At 42.5% G+C, this 18,118-nt stretch overlaps 1 protein-coding gene across 3 annotated transcripts in view; it reads right to left on the bottom strand.

Annotated features, from left to right (window-relative positions):
• Window positions 1–18,118, bottom strand: part of znf609b (zinc finger protein 609b) — a 70,781-nt gene that overhangs the window by 37,740 nt on the left and 14,923 nt on the right. For all 3 annotated transcript variants that reach the window (XM_068571264.1, XM_068571281.1, XM_068571272.1), the window contains exon 2: window positions 10,474–11,360. In XM_068571264.1, coding sequence (XP_068427365.1) covers window positions 10,474–11,232 — 759 coding nt within the window. In that variant the 5' untranslated portion in view covers window positions 11,233–11,360. The remainder of the gene's footprint in view (window positions 1–10,473; window positions 11,361–18,118) is intronic.

Raw genomic sequence — 18,118 nt, 5'->3', positions numbered from 1 at the left:
TGCATGTGGTACTCTTGTTTAAGGAGAGGAAGCAGCATGAGAAAATCAAACCTCCACACACACACACTGGAGAAATCGTTGGCGCTCAACCAATTTTTGAGGCGAGTTTTTTTAATTTTTTTTGCAGAGGACGACCTACATTTATCACTTCTTAGGCTTTTAATGTAGTAAATCATGTAGGTGCAGATAATCTATAAAAGACACAGAGATCAGAAGTCTGCAGTATTATGAAGATTTCATTTGCTGGACAAAGAAGAAGGATAAAAAGGATGAAGTTGCAGATGAGGTATAAGACGTCGATTCCAATATTTTTCAACATTTAGTCAATGAATTGCGACACGCCACAAACTGGATGAACACTGGACCGGCAAGGATTTTGTTTGGCATTGAATATTTCCCAAACTCAACGGGAACTTCACACTGCAGATGACTCAGCCAGGCATCAGCTTCAAAACTGGTTTTATGCAGTCGTTCTGCTCACAATAACTTCTTCATAACTCTTCATATATTGTTATTTTAATACTCTCAACTCTCTTGACGGGCCAAGTCTGGCCTCGGTCAAAGAGCCTCTGCCAGCTGCATTAATTCAAAACGAGCATGTAAACAGTGACCGGCTCCTCGATGCCAAATAGTTCCATGTCATCGGGTTTGAAAGGAGTTGGCAACGACGCATGAACTTCAGTTCGGGCAGCAGAGCGGTACAGTCCAACAGTGTCCGTACACTTAACGCGTATATGGTTTATTTATTTATCTATGTCTCTTTAAGAGCATTAGATTGGGGGGGAGTGAGGATTTAAGGGATTCGGTGGTGATGAAGCGTTAAGTTGTTGGACTGACGCCCGGGTCAGCGAGCAACAAGATGCTTCAACTCATTCTCAAACGCTCTCTTTCCCCCCGACATGTTTAACATGAAAGGCATCGGTGTAAAACTCTCTGTGGCGATTACGTACATGTAAAAGACAAATACTGTCGAACAAAAAGGAAGAAGTCTGTGAGTAAAACACTGACATTAACAAAGTACTGTTAAAACCTTGCTGATGTACGCTAATGACGTACTGATTTATGGTAATTAAGAATAATTGTGAAATTCACTGGAACATCATTTAAAAAAAACCCTCTTTTTTTTGTATTATAACAATGACGACATGTCTTTGTTCCAACAAAGTAAAATCTTAAAAATTTGAAACTTGAAAACATTTTAGAGAAAGACACGATTAGCTGCTGTCTGCATGTTGTGGGTGAAACAATCTTTGGGAATTGCTTCAGTAACAACTTGTAAGCATTTGCATTAATATCCTCTCAAAATATAATTTATACATCATGAAATGAGCAGCTTGCTATTTGGTGGAAAGAAAGAAAAAAAAGGAGCCATGCAAAATACAAACTGCTCCAAATTCAGCCCTATATTGTGCATCGACTCATGAATGTTTGACATTGTTCCCGAAGGACGGACGTGTTCTCCCTTTAATTTCTATCAGCGGTATAATCCCCTTTTGAAACCCTTTTTTAGGGTGAATTAGACGGGCCCTGCATTCAAAGAGATGAGTGGAGGGAAGGGGGTGGGAATAATCACAAGGGCCTCGCTGTCTGTGTGGATTAGAATGGGGAAGAAAATCCTTTCATCTCAGATCTGTACTTCCAAGCTTGGAAGCAAGCGCGCGCAGACACAACGCACCGAACCTTCAAAAGCATTCTGCTCGCAAAAAAAATAAAGCCAAGGACCTCGACGCCGTTAAATGTTATTAATATACGAGGAACGGCTATTTACGTTTAAACAGATGTTATTCAATTATGCGAGAAATGGGGCACGGTAGTCGCTGGATTAGAGAAAAGCTCGTATAAAAGCTTTGCTCTCCAGGCTGACCTCTCAGACGGCGCGCAGGGGAGGGCACGCACATGATCCAGCCCGCCTCTCCAATTTCTCAGGCTGAAATGCGGACCGCCGCTCTATTTCTGGCGGACGAGCCTTTCTTTCGCCATCCAGACAAAATGCGACGAGAGGGATCACACCAGAGAGAAGAGGAGAGAGGTGAAAAAAAACGACAAACAAACGCCATCCGAACAACGCCGTTTGACAGATAAGAAAATGGATTAGCCATTATGTCTGTTTGCTCAGTTGTCTACCTCAGTGAGGGGGTTAGCAGAGGGTAAAATGACAAGAAGCCTGGCTGGGTGCAACAGGAGTTGACACTTAAGACCCCGTGGGACTGTGATAACATAAACATCTCATATTCCTGGGGGATAAGCATGGTTCCATAAAACCAAAGTCATGGGAAAATGTATATTTCGATAGGAGTTGAACAGTAATGGGGCTCGTAAAAGTGTAGAGAACCATCGTGTCATTAGAGTTTCACTGGAGTAGAGTTTCATTAGAGTTTTCACATCTCGGAGGAAACATAAGCCACACACATGTGTGTATACTTGTTTTCCCAAAAGGCTGACAGATACCACCAGTCAAGTGGTATTTTTAGGGCAATTATAGATAATCACACAGCAGGAGCTGGTACTCAGAACTGAGTTAAGAATCTGACTAGTGTATACAGAGAAAATAAACTTGGACTGCAAAAAGTGGACTTCCTGGACTGACTCGTTCCATCTAGATTAGATGTTAGCATAGAAGAATGTAGCAGAAAACAAAACAAAAAAAGCACTTCATCCAAAGTATACCAAGAAATTGTCCACTTGCTACCTAACAAACTATTGTGTAGTTAGTACATTCAGTTCATTCAGTTAAATAAAGAACATGAATACGCAACTATTTGGATGATTGATTGATAATTTAATATAATCTTAAACCACGGCAAATAAAACTTGCTGCAGCAAGTTTTACCTGCCGTGGTTTACAAGTAACATTTCATTGATCGGAAACAACAATTTGCTAAATGGCCCGCTGGCAATTTGACTCTGGAGGTTTCAAAAGTCTAACTCATAGAGCATTCAATATCTCCATTTGACGCAGGCCAACCAGAGAACTGGTGAACCGAACACATTATACTCCAGAGGACATAAATTATCTTTGATAACAAGCAATGGTGCAATGAAATGAGGAATTTCACAGTTGAAGCTTTAGTGATTTCCCTAAACTTGTTCCATTTAACAACAACCTGGCTGTAAACAATCCCCTTAGAAAAGTATTAGAGGGGGAGGGCCAGAAACGTAATCCTCTCTTTAATCACTCTTGCTCAAACACTGCCTTGCTGTTAACTTCCTCTTTGTTCAACTAAAAACCTTTCACAAGCTGTTAAGCTCTTGGACTGCAAATGTTTTCTCAGCCAGTGTTTCATGCGTAAAAAAAAAAGCGTCTGGATATTGATAATTATTTTAACATACGCCCTGGCAAACGAGTACATTGAAGAGGTCGAACGACCAAAGAATTTAGAGGAAGTTCCTTTTTCTTGGGCCCAGAACAACAGAGATTGTGCAAAAAACCACAGAGAAATCCCCTGCAAACTATTTTCTACGACCGTAGCAAGTCAGTACAAACTTTCAGCCACCTCGTCTCTCGCTGGTAGAAAATTCCAGTCGAAGAGGAGGGTGGGGGGGAGGGAAAAAAAGCCTTGTCTGCTCCTCCCCACTGTGTGGGTTTTGTTCTGCTAATCAGACCACATGCCTCAAGGATTCAGGAATCCAAGAGCTCTCAGCCAGCTCCTCTCATTCCACATACAGCCGCAGCAGCCTGTGACAAACTATTCAGTGTGTTGGGGGGTTAAAGACTCTATCCATTCATAACACTGTTCAACCCTCCCTCCCTCCCTCTCCTAATCTCAGGCAGTTCTTTAGCCTCACCACCTCCTTGTCCTCCTCCCCCTCTTACCCCTCAAATGCCCTCTCTCCCCTCTCACCACAGCAGAGCCCTTTAAAAAAAAAAATCTATCTGCATACTGCACACTGGGCCTGAATAGACTCATGGTGTATTATTAGACTATGGTCCAACCGCACACCCACTATGGTTTTAAAATAGAAAAAAAAAAAGACACAACTGTGCCTCCATCGAGAGTCTTGATATTCTCTCTCTCCCCCCTCGCTTGTTTCTCTCTTTTTTTTATATCCCGGTTTGTTTCCTGCCTGGCTCTCTAATGCTACTCACGCATCGAGAGGCGCAATGAGGCACACTGGAAATTCGCAGCCCTGACAATGGAAGACAGCTGCTCCTGCAGCATAAGTCTTTCATGAGCTGAATTAGTGGTACAAGCCTTTGCTCTCCCTTCCCCCAACACAGGCCTCCCCCCTCGTAGCGCGCCGATCCAGACGCAGCAGTACACCTCGTGGAAAGCTTTGGGAGAGAGAAAGACGGGGAGGGGAGAAAAAACAAAGCGCGACACGGGGCTTTGTTTGACAGATCTGTGATTTCTTCTTCTACCCCCCCAAAAAAGTAGCCCGACATTGTTTTGCTTCACTGTAAAAAACCTTCACATCAATTCTTAATTATGTGTTGAAAGAAGAAGATGATACTGATGTGGAAATAAAACGATTACCAAGTGTCAAGGGGCTGAATGCCAGAAGCTTTTACAGACAGTAGGTAATAAAAAATAATGATGATAAAATAAAACAAACAGAATCATCAAATATTATGTCTCAGAATTCAAACTATTAAAACACCATACACAGTCAAATATGCTCATAAAAAAAATCTAACATGTTTATGGAACAAAATACAAAAAGAGCCAGTTCTCAGATGATGATGAATAAAACCTAATGAAATACAGAGATATAATTATATTTCTCATTGAAAAACAAAGCTATCCGAAAGGAACAAAGAGCGAAGGAACAATATTGCCTTCTGCTTTGGGGAAATTGTCAGGTATGGTTTAAAAAACAGCAATCTGTTGACAAAAGACAGTCACGGAAAACTAGTTCAACACAAAACAACATGTTCATCACAACAACATCATTGTTGATGCAAAGCTTAGTTACAATGAATGCAAACCAAAACTTTCCCCTCCCAAAGTTTTTCATTGTTCCAGATTGAATTTGTGGTCTTATTTTACACTCAATATCAAAAGTGACAACAAATCCCAAAAGCCTCCAGGAAGCGGTGAGATCACGGGACACAAATCAGGCTAAACATCCACCGAGGTCAAGGTGACTACAGGCGGCAGTGTTTACGACTGGAAAGACCTGGTTCCCATATTAAATATTTCCAAACACGAAGTCTGTGGTTCCCCTCGACAGGGATTTCCTGAGCAACAAGACTATAAACTTAGTGGGCCGGCGGCATTCTTCTCCTAATTCAAGATCTGAATCCGTGGACTGCAACGTGGGCTGTAAGGAATCAGGTACAATGGTGGTTCTTGGATACGGTTTTCTTGGGTTAAGGGTTGATGACTGGTCTTATGCAGCAATGTGAATCTGAAGATGTTTGGAAAAGGTGCAGAAATAGTAGACTGTGGCCTTAGTGATGGAAATAAGCAAATCGCTACAAGGAGGTTTGCAAGATAATACTATTACATTGCATTAGAAGAGACACTTCAATGGTGTCTATATTTGTGGTGCCTGTCTTTCAAGGTCCAGTAATGTACAAACTGTAAGCCTGGGGCTGTATTTCGAAGAATAATACATTGAAAAATGCCTCTTGACTGTTTCACTATAGTCACCAACCAACTTCCTCTGGATAAAAGGGAAGAGAGAACAAGTTGGATGTTAAAAACACTGAAATTGCTTTAATTTGGCAGCATCTTGGGTTGGTACCAAATGAAGAGAGAGAGCCAACTAATCTTGGAAGCTGTGTGTATGTTCTGTGGCAGCTTGAGGTGGAATTATTAAAAATGCATTCCCATCTCAGAAGCAATCCACTAGTAAGTACTGCGAGGTTGTGTTTGTCTATTAAGCCCCTAACGCATCAACATACATACATACATAATAATTGGGAAAACAGCAAAATACTAAATATGTGGTTGAAAACATACTGATGTTATGGTTGGATGTTAGAGAATATATGTTTTTAGGTTAGGTTATATATGAATAAATAAATAGGTTGGTTGTTTTACCACTGTATATTTATGGAGGGTTTTGAAGGATAAATATTGTCTACTGTCGTTTTATTCTTTTCCACAATGTGATTACACAAACGATTATGATTTACACCGAGTCTACTGGCTGTGTTGATTTGCAATGACATGTCAGTGAGGGATAAGATGCTGTAAACCTTGAAAATGTGGGCTATGCATGGTATGCGTCTCAGTCTGCAGAAACAAGCAGTATTCCTGGGACATGCACATTCACATTGAATAAAAATATAAAAACGCTGGACCAATGCTAACATTAATAAATTATTTGTATGTCCATTCCAGCAGCTGTTTAGCGATTAAAAAAAAAAAAGAACATAATGTTCAACGTGTCCGTTATTAAGGTCCTTGATTCCATTTTATTTTCATACTACATGGAGTCTGAGGTTTCGTTTTTTGCCTATAAGCTCAAACTGTTTCACGTTATTGTGAAGTCAGCTGCTAATGGCAGACGTGGAAAACAATTAGTGTCAAATGTTTTCTTCCTGTAGTAGTGAGGGACTCCCCGAGGGGGTGTGCTTCACACAGGCAACCGACACAGAAGATGCAACGAAACTGGGGCTTGCAGATAAATCATTACTGTGATTTGTCAACTTTCTGTGGGACTGAACATTGATCCGATAAATGCGATTGAGTATTTGTTTAAAAACTCTGTTGTCCAAATGCAGGACTTGAAGAAGGCTACGGATTTAAAAACTAAGAAATTGAGTCACGCAGACAGCTGGAGACGCAGCCCTAAGCTGATGTCAGAAAGGTGTGCGGTGAGGGGATTTCCGAAGCTATTCGACCGTCAGACAGGCAGTTCTGTAAACCGGCGGCTTAATATGCCACCGTTGTCTGCAAAGAGCGTACATTTAGGTAAAATCTAAAAAGCTCAAGATACACGTTCGTGCAAGATGTCGAGGAGATCTAAAAAATATTTGAACAAGCACATCAAGTGCCGCCTGTTAATCAAGAACCGGCTCTGCTTATCTGCTTTACAAAGAGCACAGACAGGTGAGCTAACAGGCTCACTTTGTAGCGAGCGTCTTGATGTAATTTACTCCCCTTCTTAAAATAAGTCACAGTCTCTCCTCTCTTTCAGAGCCTTTAAAAAGCCCTGGCAGTGCTTAAAAAGGACCGAGCTGTAACACAATAGCAACAGTCAGCTGGGAACAGAGAGAAAAGGAAAAAATAAATATCTCAAGCTAGCTCTCATGAGATCCCCCCACTACCAGAGCTGGACATTCGAATCAAGAGCTGCTTTGCTTTCCTTTCTCTCTCCCCCTCCCCCTCCCTACTTTTCAAAGTAACCCTGCCGGTGTAATTTTCCATGAGAGCTGCTCCATTTATCAAGGCCAGTGGCACATCGAGGCGGCTAACGAATGCCTTACTCCTCTAGATTTTGTATAATTAGAGGTGGGAGAGAGAGACATACTCAGAGGTGGTTAGCACTTGTACGAAGGAAGCCGAGATGATTTATTCAGCATCCAAGAGCCAAAAGCTTCGGGGAGCTTTAACTTAGGACGCAGACAATGCAGCCTCGGTGTTACACCTCCACCACAGAGGACGAGACAGCTAGTGAGACACATACTGATTAGTGCTTGGATTACACTGGACGTGGGACAGCTAGTTCGTTTAAATCAGCAGGCGAGACGTAATGAGGCTGACGAACTCCCAAATATACTTCTTTTTCCTCCTCCATTCAACATTAACATAGCAGCAAGCGGCAGTCTGCTACGTGAAGACAAAGTGGAGTGATGTCTACCTGAGCAGAGAATGAAGCCGCCCTACCCCTGTGGGCTGTAATCCGAGCTACTCGGTGCTTTGTTTACTTTGTCGCCATGTTGAGAGCCTTGTGGAGGCAACCGATATGCTCACAGCTTCGCATTCAGCACCTTTAAGTAACGCCGTGTCGTATTATTCAATGTAGCTGTTCATAATATACACACTATCTTCGGCAATCGACCATTGAGAACAGGTGTAGGCTCCATATTCACCGATATAATTCTATCACGATTCACGCCATATGTAGCGAAGCCGCGAGTCAGTTGTGGTCTCTTTGTCGCCACAGTCGGTATTAATTTTTCAGTTTGTGCAGACTGCCAAATAAAACAGAATCTCGTCTGTGGACTTTTGCTGCTAGGAGTAGTAGTGTGGTGGAGGAATGGGATTCTTCCATCACATCACGCGAAATGCTCACTTTAGGCGTGGAGATCACGTTTCTACTGACTGGACGTTCTGGTGGAGTTCAGGATCGGGTCGGTGCCGTTTCGTCTGTCCACTTGGCTGCGAGTCTTCTGCCATTTGCAGCAGCTTTTGCTTTTACCGTTGCCCGAGGGAACATCCATTATAGAGCGTTTCAGGTCGAAGGGCATGTAAAATACAGTATGTGTACTGGCTAATCGCAATCTAGATTTAACATTTTAGTCCACGCTTGTGCTTCATACCGAGGCACCAATCAAATCACCAAGCATCTTTTTTTTTTAGCGCAGCCCTCTATACAAATCATAACAAAAGAAATGACTTGAAAACAACAAATACATTTTTCTGAGTGAAACAGAAACGCTAATACTACTCTTTGCATTGTCATCATTTGAGCCATTGGGCCAAACACAATTTTAAATAGTCACAAAGAACCAAATTAATATATTAGCCTTCAAGACTTTTGTGGAGGTATGCATTTATCCTTCATGAGAATAAATGGGCAACTCCTTTAAACATGGTATCCAGTTATTTTACTCCAAGACAGAATGATCTCTATTCATCACAACTCATTTTTCTCACAACGTCTATTTTTCCCTCGACTTTGGCTTCGTACCAGACCAGTTGCAGGATTATAAGGCTGGGGTTGTCTTCTGAATGTGTACGAGAGCCTGACTGGTGTCAACACTGGTTTTGGATCCATCCATCACACATCCTCCCTCTTCCTCATGTGATTAAACATCCCAGTTTCTCCATGTTGAGTGTAACATGACAAGCTGATTTACAAAGCACAAATAATACAGATAATAAATACATAAATATGTATACATATACACAAACATGTTTGTTTGTTGGCTTTTTAGAAAAATGCCCTTTTTTTTAAACTGGGGCTGCCAACTTTAAAACTGCTCATGAAGCCAAAAAAGGATGTTAGCAACAATATCATCACATCTTTTTTTAACCACGTTTTCAAGGATACCTTTCACAGGCTGGATATTTGAAAAAGCAGCTACGACCTCTGTCCATTATCCGGTGTTGAAAACCAATTCATGTGGTTCTCCGTCTAAAGCCCTTTCAGTCTAAATACATTATGATTACAAAGACTTTCCTGAAATTCCCTTCTATAACAGCCAGCCCAAGGAGGCTCTCCAGCGTGTGTTCATGACTGGGTGTCCTGGATTTAAGGAATCAAACAGGCTTCCTCGCAGCCCTTCCCCCACGCCACTTTCAGAGCAGCAGGGAAAGAAAAAAAAAGGACGAAGGCGTGCTTTGCACCGGCTCCCTCCCCCACACACACTGCTCCACCAGGCATTGCTGGGGCTTGTGGGATTAAGAATGGAACACGATGACAGACAAAAACAGTCCTCAGCGCCTCCCTGCACTGCCGTCTTTTATTCTGCCAGAGCATGAAAAGGCCGCTATGAGGCATACAATAGATCAACTCCATGAGTGAACAAGATAAGTGTGGGTGAATAGCTACACAGATCTTTATATTGTTCTTGTGAGATTGTGTCGGTGCAGAAATCGTGTGAAGAAAAACAAAAACGTGCAGCGAGATGCGACATTTCCCCGTCACAATCACAGGCGCGACGTGCCGTGTATATACAACCGACAACACGCGTCATATTCTTGCCTGACATTAGCTTTACTGGCTCGTGGACAGCACATTAGAAGTTGGTATTCATTTTGAACATAACACGAAGGCACTTCCTTTTAATCAAACCTCTGCTGTCAAGAGAGGGATGGAGGGGTGGGGGGGCTATTTCCTGTAGCTGTCTGGGCGTCGTATTTGTTAAGGGCGCCCTTATTCATCGTGTGGTAACAAAGGAGAAAACAGCAGTAGGTCTTTTTTTATGCATCACATGTCAGAGTGCTTCTCCAAGCCTGCTGTGAACGACAGGCCGTCACGAAGCACACTTCAAGAAGCCTAAAGCACTCGGTCCTCTCGGATTAATTCACACCACGACAATTAAACTGACGAAAGACGGCACTGTTTCAACGATACGCGGACAAAAGCACCTCTACAGATGTATTTCATATACAAGACAGAGTTGTTGCCAACGCATTTTAATGACTGAGAAATTTTACAGACACCTCCAAAATGCGGTGGCAGGCTATCCAGCAGAGCTTCATCGAGAGTTCAACTTTTGAACCACAAGGTTTGTCCACGGGTTCCTTTGATATAAGGAGACTAATTACTGGAGTCCTTTTTCCTTTTTGATACACGAAACAGCCAAACAAATCCATGCAGCATCAGAAGAAAGTCAAAAAGGAAAAAGCTTACCTTCTCATTTTTCACCTTCTTTAACGTCTTGCATTCAGTATTACCATTTTCCACCTCCTCGGGTTCAGTTTTTGTGGTCAATGCTGGTACTATCCCTATAGGTTCAAGTGCAATATTCCCCATTTGATTGGCTTCTGCCAAGTCTGTGGATTGTGTGTTCTCGAAGGACGCATTACGACTATTCCCCAAAGCGACTTGGGCTTGAGACACAAGATCCTTCTCGGCGGCCGCGATGGCCACGACCGGGGCTCCGTCGATTTTGTCCTTCTTGCTTTTCCCGGTAGCCCCTTCTTTCTCCTTTTTGCCACTCAGCACACTTCTGGAGGCTTTGCCGCCCTTCTCCAAGTTCTTCCCAGAGGCGGTAATGTTGCCAGCGGCTCCCGCGCTCGCCACTGTGCCCGTCGGCTCCGCTTGAGTCCGTCCTGTAGTTTCCTTTTTGCCGCCGTCCCCGGCCGAAGCTTTGCTACTATTGTCTTTAGAGTTCTTGCTGCGCTTGTATTTGGATTTGCTCTCCTTGCCTTGAGCGCCAGACACTGGACTAACAAACCGGATGTTGTCGGGCAACGCCGCCACTGCACTGGGTGGTGCCGCCATGCCGTCTTTGGTGCCAGACATCTCAAGTTTGTCCTTCTCTAAGTCCGCGTCAAGGTCAATAATCAGATTTCCAACACCGATATCCCACTCATCCCCGCTATCGTAAGTGTCCACCGCATTAGAGTCCACACCTTTCCCGCCTGCAGTGCCACCACTTAGGGACATTTTAGTGCCAACGGCCCAGGATTGCCTCAGTGAGATTCGACACCCTCTCAGACGGTTGAGACTCGGGGGCTAGGGTTGGAGAATCCTCACGGTCTACTCGTTCCTGTTCCATTTAACCACATTTTGCCCTAGAAAAGGAAAGAGAAAAGGATTTATATTAGTCGGATAATTCTTTCATAGAAAATAACAGCACTACCACTCTGCAATCACGGAGCAGAGCATTTCATCAGGGCACAAAGGAAAATTGTTTGATCACGATCTGGTAATTCTTTTGATGTTTACGGCAACAAAACTCTATGGTAATACCCACTGGTGCAACAGCTCTGCTCCGGGAGGGAAAAAAAAAAACAACAAAAAAAACAACCTCTCCTCATAATCACTCCTTGCAGTCGCCATGGCAACCGTGGGAAATCTAGCTTAAATCCTGCTTTGACAGCCGCGGTGGCCCCACTGTTCTGAGTGACTGGCTCTCTTTTCACAGGGCATTCGCTGATAGTGTCACCGCTGATAAATAAGGAGAAGCTGGCCTCACACCCCCCCCGCCACCCCGCCACCCCCACACGCGGTTTATCGAGCCGTGCCTTTTCAACTCGAGCACACAATGCTAATCTTGCATTAGCAGAGGAGCTTAGAAAACATGAATGAACCAGTGTGCGGCTCGGGAGAACATCGGTTTGTTGTATTTGCTCACATAATACAGCCAAAAAGGTCACCAGATATTTGCCTTCATGTATTTCAGCACATCCAGGGCGGATCGCGATTTTTGGACAAACTGCAGATCGACATGGATGACACAAAACCTTGGATGGAAAATGCAACCTCGGGAATTTGTAAACTAAGGTTGTTTTCACAAGTCAGAGCGTATATGTCCTCAGGTTGAGGAGGGTTTAGGGTCTAGAAGAGTGTAGGTTCTTTGTAAAACACCACAGCGACTGATATATAAGGGTTAAGCAGAAAGAATGTAAGCATCAAGTGTTCGTCCTGAGTGACTGGACAGAAATCTCTTTAAAACATATTAAATATGGGTTTTAGTTTTACACTACATAGAAATCATGAAAACGTTGATTAATATAAAGCCTATTGAGTTTCCCTTGTAAATAACACATGCCATATAAATACAGTAGGCCATGGCAGCACCGTCAGAAACCAATACTGGTCAGTGTCGGTCAATTAGGTTGACCATTAATAAAAATAAAATAAAAACTACAACCAGGAGGAGCAATGGCGGAGATTCTTAAAATGTACTTAGTCGAACAAGAGATGCTTGTGCACCAGAAGTGCTTCTCAACTGAACATCATCTATGTGTATTCATCCAACCATTCATTAGCCAGAAGTAGTATTTTATGCTGCTTTCTGTTCTGGGGACAAAAAGGTATCATTGCATCGTATGGTTTAATCCCGGAGAAGCTTTGAATACACTGGTGCGATGGTGTTGATGCCAGTACCAGAAAGAGTCCATTTACTGAAAACCCTGCGCTAACAGCTCCCCCCCTTCCCCCTAAAGGAGCTCACTGCATGTTGGTAAATAATTAACACTCACTTCTGCAGTTGTCATCTCCCCATGCGATCGGGAACATGACAGATGAAAAGGCAGGAGCACAAAAGACTCTGGAGTGGCAGTAAGGGTGATGAGATCAATGGGGCCTCAAACACGCATTAATTCTGATGGTTCTCTTTGTGCTTTGTAAAATATAAAAAGCTTTAACAGTTCACAGCGGGGCCCTGGAAAGATCGTAAAGAAATTATGTACATATGCTCTTATTTCTGATTGGAAGCCCCGGTGTGTTATGAATCTCATGGATATCTGGGTGTGATTGCTAAACTGAATTATTCGGAGATGGAACTGGTTTTACAAAAAATGAAGACAATACCACGCGCTTCTCCTGAGTGTGTTCTCCTAATTAAATATTTGAACTGAGGAGTTAAGTAAAACATGACCTATTGAAAGCTACGCTTGTTTAAAAAGTGTTGACTATATAAACGCTACATTATGTGTGTCGGACTACATTTACAAAACGCGGCAGACGTGCGCAAAATTTAAACCACAAACCGTCAAGTTATTAGAAAATCCACTGTACCCCCTCGGACTATTAGCCCGTACTAAATACAGCTCATCTTGATGGGCTTATCAAGCCAAATCCTAAAGCTATGACAGCTTCCAAAAGAGATCGTATGGCAGCATCAGCATATTTTCCGCTTCATTACTGTTGGAAGTACAATTAAATTAATCTCTCTATCATGGAAGAGCTCGACGGAATATTATAAACACCCATCTGTCCAGCTATGACCGGCCCAGCTGCATCTTCCCCAGGAAATAAAGAGACGCGAGCGATACAAACAACTGCAATCTGACTGTTACAGTACAGATGCTGCTCCGGTCTTTGAAAAGCGGAGTGGTTCCCAGTGAAGCAGTCATTTTGCACCACCTACCACTACTCCGCTCTCATTAGAACAGGCCAAAATGGCAGCTGGATCACATAACACACAGAGGTCGTGCTGATTCGGTTAAGGGGCCATTCATCCCCCCCCCCCCCTTCTCCAGCAGCGACGGAGGTGAAACTGTTGAACAATCATTTGAGCACCGTGTCCGCTTATTCCTCACAGATGGCTCCCCGAAGGGACAACAGTCAGTGGCAGGTCTTGGAAGGTGGAGAGATGCAGCTGTCCCTGTTTGACTGGGTAAACAGTTGTGAGGTCTAATTTGTCCAACACCTCCACAAAAGAGAGGTTGTAACTCTATCAGCATTTGACCTACTGTACTGCCCTTAGCTGGAACTGCAGCGCAGGCCCTTTTGAAAAAGCCCTGCAGAGGAAATGTCCCAGTGAGTGCCCTGTTGAGCGAAAGGCATGCAGGCTGCGCAACTCCCAGAGTGCTTGTCCTTTTTTTTTTTCTCCCCCTCTCTCACAGATCCAGTTTCATTCAGCAATCTATCACAGGGGCCCACATAAGCTGCAGTGGAAGTGCCGAAAAAGACTGGGGAGAAGCAATTTGTTTTCGGGGGCCGATTTGCCGCTGAATCAGACCTGCCGTAACGCAGTTCTCTGCATGCGACGGGGAGGAACGGTGCCTGTGCGTGGATCACAAAGTACAGCGTGATGTTTGTCTGTATCGGCGCTGAGTGTGTTTAGGCACAGAGCACAGCACCAGACTTATCTCGCCGACTGATGTGTGACAGACGGGTGTGTATCTGAAGGGTTTGTAAAGAGGAAGGTGGCAAAACAAGTACAGAAGGGAAATATGACAAAAAGACTCCTGCTGTGACTTTCTTTTAGCTTTTAAAAATGTGAAAAACATCTCTGTGTGCAGCCAATTAAAAAAACAAACATGGAATTGACCAAATTAACATTTTCTTCTTTTTTTTCCACAGCAAAAATCATCTTATTGTGATGCATAACATATGTTTCTGGGCCTGTGTCAGAATCCAGAACAGGTATTCATCGTTTGAATTGCACAGATTAAAAAAAGAAAGAAAAAGAAGCTTCTCAGCTCAGGCATGAATGAGATATGCCCCCAAATTAGGCTTGTGTCGACATGAAGATTTCACACTGTGATTATCTGGGCCAGAACAATTCTCTGTGCATGATCGCGTCACAATAATTACTGAAGTGAGATGAAAATCAGTATTAAGACGTAGCTATACTGACAGAAATTACCATTTTAAAACACTTTTTAGGGGGAAATACAGACGCGAGCAACGCTTTAGTCGCAATCAATGTGTGTTGCTTGCGTAGCACTGGAGCCAAGCCTTTGTTCCTTGTTGTTTCTGCAAACATGTTAAATCATAACTCACAATGTTATGATGTTTTTACATATTTCTTTTTGCACACATGCGGTTGTGATGATTATTGTCTCATCTCCGCTCAGAATCTCATTAAGGGCTAAAAGATTCTTCTCTAAAGATGCTTTAAATTGTCTCGCAGAGAAGCCGGAGGAAGAGTCTGGGTTTTGTCGGAGCTCAAACAAAAAGGAGATTCTAACACCTCGAAAATCTCAACTACATGCCCCGCATAGCTGTGGCTGCGAGTATCAAACATGCGCAGACTGGTTGAACAGCGAGGCATATGCAGGAGCGCTGAGGTTGGGCCGACACCCAGCGCGGAACTAAAACAATAAAGCCAACGGTAAAAGCAAAGAGATGGTTTGTTCATTTAATGTCAGTTTTATAAAATGAGAATGTTCAGGTTTGTTGACTTTGGTCAGACAAAATAAGCACTTTTTAAGACATTGTTGGAAGCGGCAACTTATTTTTAAATACATTTTTTTCTTAAGACTGAATTGAGAACTTAATATGTCATTAAAATGATTTGTTGTGTCTTACCCACAAAACTAGCCAGTATTGCTCTGTGGATCATAAGATTTTTCTTTTTGCTTGGCAATAAAGTCCCCCGATAAATTACTATTAAAAGGGAAGTTAATATAGTATAAATGATTCATTTTAGCACTACATAAGTGACCATAAAGCATCACAACAATAAGAACAATAACAAGATCTCTACGTACTCAAACATGTATAGATTAGTAATCACAAAGTGTTTTTTCTAATATGCCTTCCGTTTACTTGACTTGAGTTGTACACCGTGTGACAATGTGCATCCTTCTTTCTGCAGCTAATTTAGAAAGGCAGGTCCCCGTCCAGAAAGCCCCGCAGTAACCTTCATGTAATTGGATTGTGCGCTTGAGCTGATGACCAAAATAGAAATGTACCGGAGCAATCCAGGTGATGGGAATCAGGAGTCCGTGGGTCAGCCGGTATCTCTATCGGTAAATATGTCAACGAACAGGAAGTGTAACCTCACTGAAACTCATTTGAAGGCCTTACAGAGATGATTTCGATTGTGGTCCCTTTATTTTATGAAAATATGTGTATTTTGATTAAGGTTGGCCATTAATTCTATATGAATAAGAAATATGACTGAGAAATTACTCTTTTCATTTGTATTTAATGCATTTGAATCACACAAGATGACAGAAAACTGTGTGTTTATTTATTGTATTACCACAAAACATGCTATAATGTAATTAGTATTATTGAGATATGAAGTTACCAATACAAATTGAAGATGTTGGCCATGTAGCCCAGCCCTACTTTAGATAAAATTATGAAGTTAAACCTAAATTAGAACTTAAATGAGGTCACTTTGGTTGATTCCCAGTATTATTGCCAAAGGGCTTTTTAAAAAGTTTCATTCCTGACTGCAGCAGCTTTCTGCATCTATTGGACCGCAGCTGTATGACTCAAATTGACAGTAACCAAATAAGTGTAAAATATGCAAATTGTTCTCTGGTTGATCAAGCTTTAATGTCCAGACGCCTGTGTGACGCAGCAAAAGAAAAAGCTCTCGCCCCAAACAGCCTAAAACTGTATCATTATCCCAGGTAGTTTCATCAGTAAAGAAGGTTAAGTGGTGAAACATAACTACAGGGATGTATCTCTTTGTCTTTTGATTATGATGTGACTCATCAGTATTCTGCATGCTTTGTTCACCCTCACATCAAGACTACATCACACTAAGGTGGATAATTTAGCGTACAGAGTTTAACTGTTCAAACGACCTGTGTTTTCAGGTAAATTGCTTTAAAACACAGCTCATAAATTCTTCCTGTTAACCAGGCGAAGACTATTTCCTGTGCCGCTTCACAGACTGTGGAATGAATCGCTTTTTCTTTTGATTGCAATGTCGTCTGACATTAAATGCTCGCGCTACACAGTCCGTGAGCTATGCTGACATTTAAAATGAGCGATCGCAGATAGAGTTAGAGGCATCAGAAACGCTGGCTTCTCGACATTACTGCCACAGAACTCTTCGCCATGTCTCAGCAGGCACGTTACATAGTTTACAACGTCCAAGATTTATGAAAATTATAGATTGCTTTGAAAAGCTGGTTAGAAACATGACGGCTCACTGTGATTTAAAGGGGGAAACAGAGGAAAAATAGATATGGGTTGAGATTTCTGTTGACCAAAAGTCCTCCTCATTCATCCTGTTTTGTGCATCAACATGGAAAGCTAACTGCAATCTGAAAAACAATTTCAAGGGACTTTCAACAGAGGCTTCCAAAACACTGGAAAAGATAAAGCTGATGTAATGTGAAATACTTTTAGTTGGTTGATTTGACTAAAAATTGCATCATAATAGCAATGGGAAATATTAAAAATCACCCACTGACGATAGGGCTTCAAGAAGAAAACGACTGTTCAAAACAAAGCTGAAGAAAGAGACAGACATTTTGTAATTATTATCAGTGCTAACGAACAGAAACACTGCCTGCAATGTCTACCTTCTCCCTCTTCTACACACCAGAGCACAGTCAGAAACGCTGCCTTCGTAATTATCGCAGTACAAAATGTATTGACAAATATTCTGCTTTAATCCACGTTTGTTGGAGTTTAGCCTTTAAAAAAACATTTTCACTGTGGCTGTAAAAAACGGTTTGCTCTCCTTTGCACACCTGTAATAACTGGGCTGTCTAACAGCTCCATAAACTAGAAAGGTGACCTCAGCAGAGTGCAGATCTCTGCCAGGTGTGTCTCCAACAACCACGGCTGCATTGTGTGATTGAATGAATACAACCACAATTGACTAAACCGCCCCCACGGCTAGACACAAACTGCCTGCGAGGTTTTGTAAAACACACTTAAGTCCAAATCAAAAACAAAAGTTGTCGTACAGGACATGACATACCATCTTGCCAAAAGCTAAAAAGTATTGGCTGTCTTTCAATAGCCAAAGCAGTATGTGTGTAGTGGTAGTTTCGTTGTCTGTAACACCGTTTAAAAGAGAGTAAGCAAACAATGTTTCTCTACTGTGTGTCTTTGGACGCATAGCAGCGATTGGGGGAGGGGGCGTTTGTCGAGATGCACTCAGCTGTTTTATCACTAGCCG

Source organism: Clinocottus analis, unplaced genomic scaffold (genome assembly GCF_023055335.1).
Source record: "Clinocottus analis isolate CAN_PGR_092001 unplaced genomic scaffold, fCliAna1.0.p SCAF_1, whole genome shotgun sequence".
Taxonomy (NCBI): Eukaryota; Metazoa; Chordata; class Actinopteri; order Perciformes; family Cottidae; genus Clinocottus; species Clinocottus analis.
This window is presented reverse-complemented; position numbering and strand designations above follow the sequence as displayed.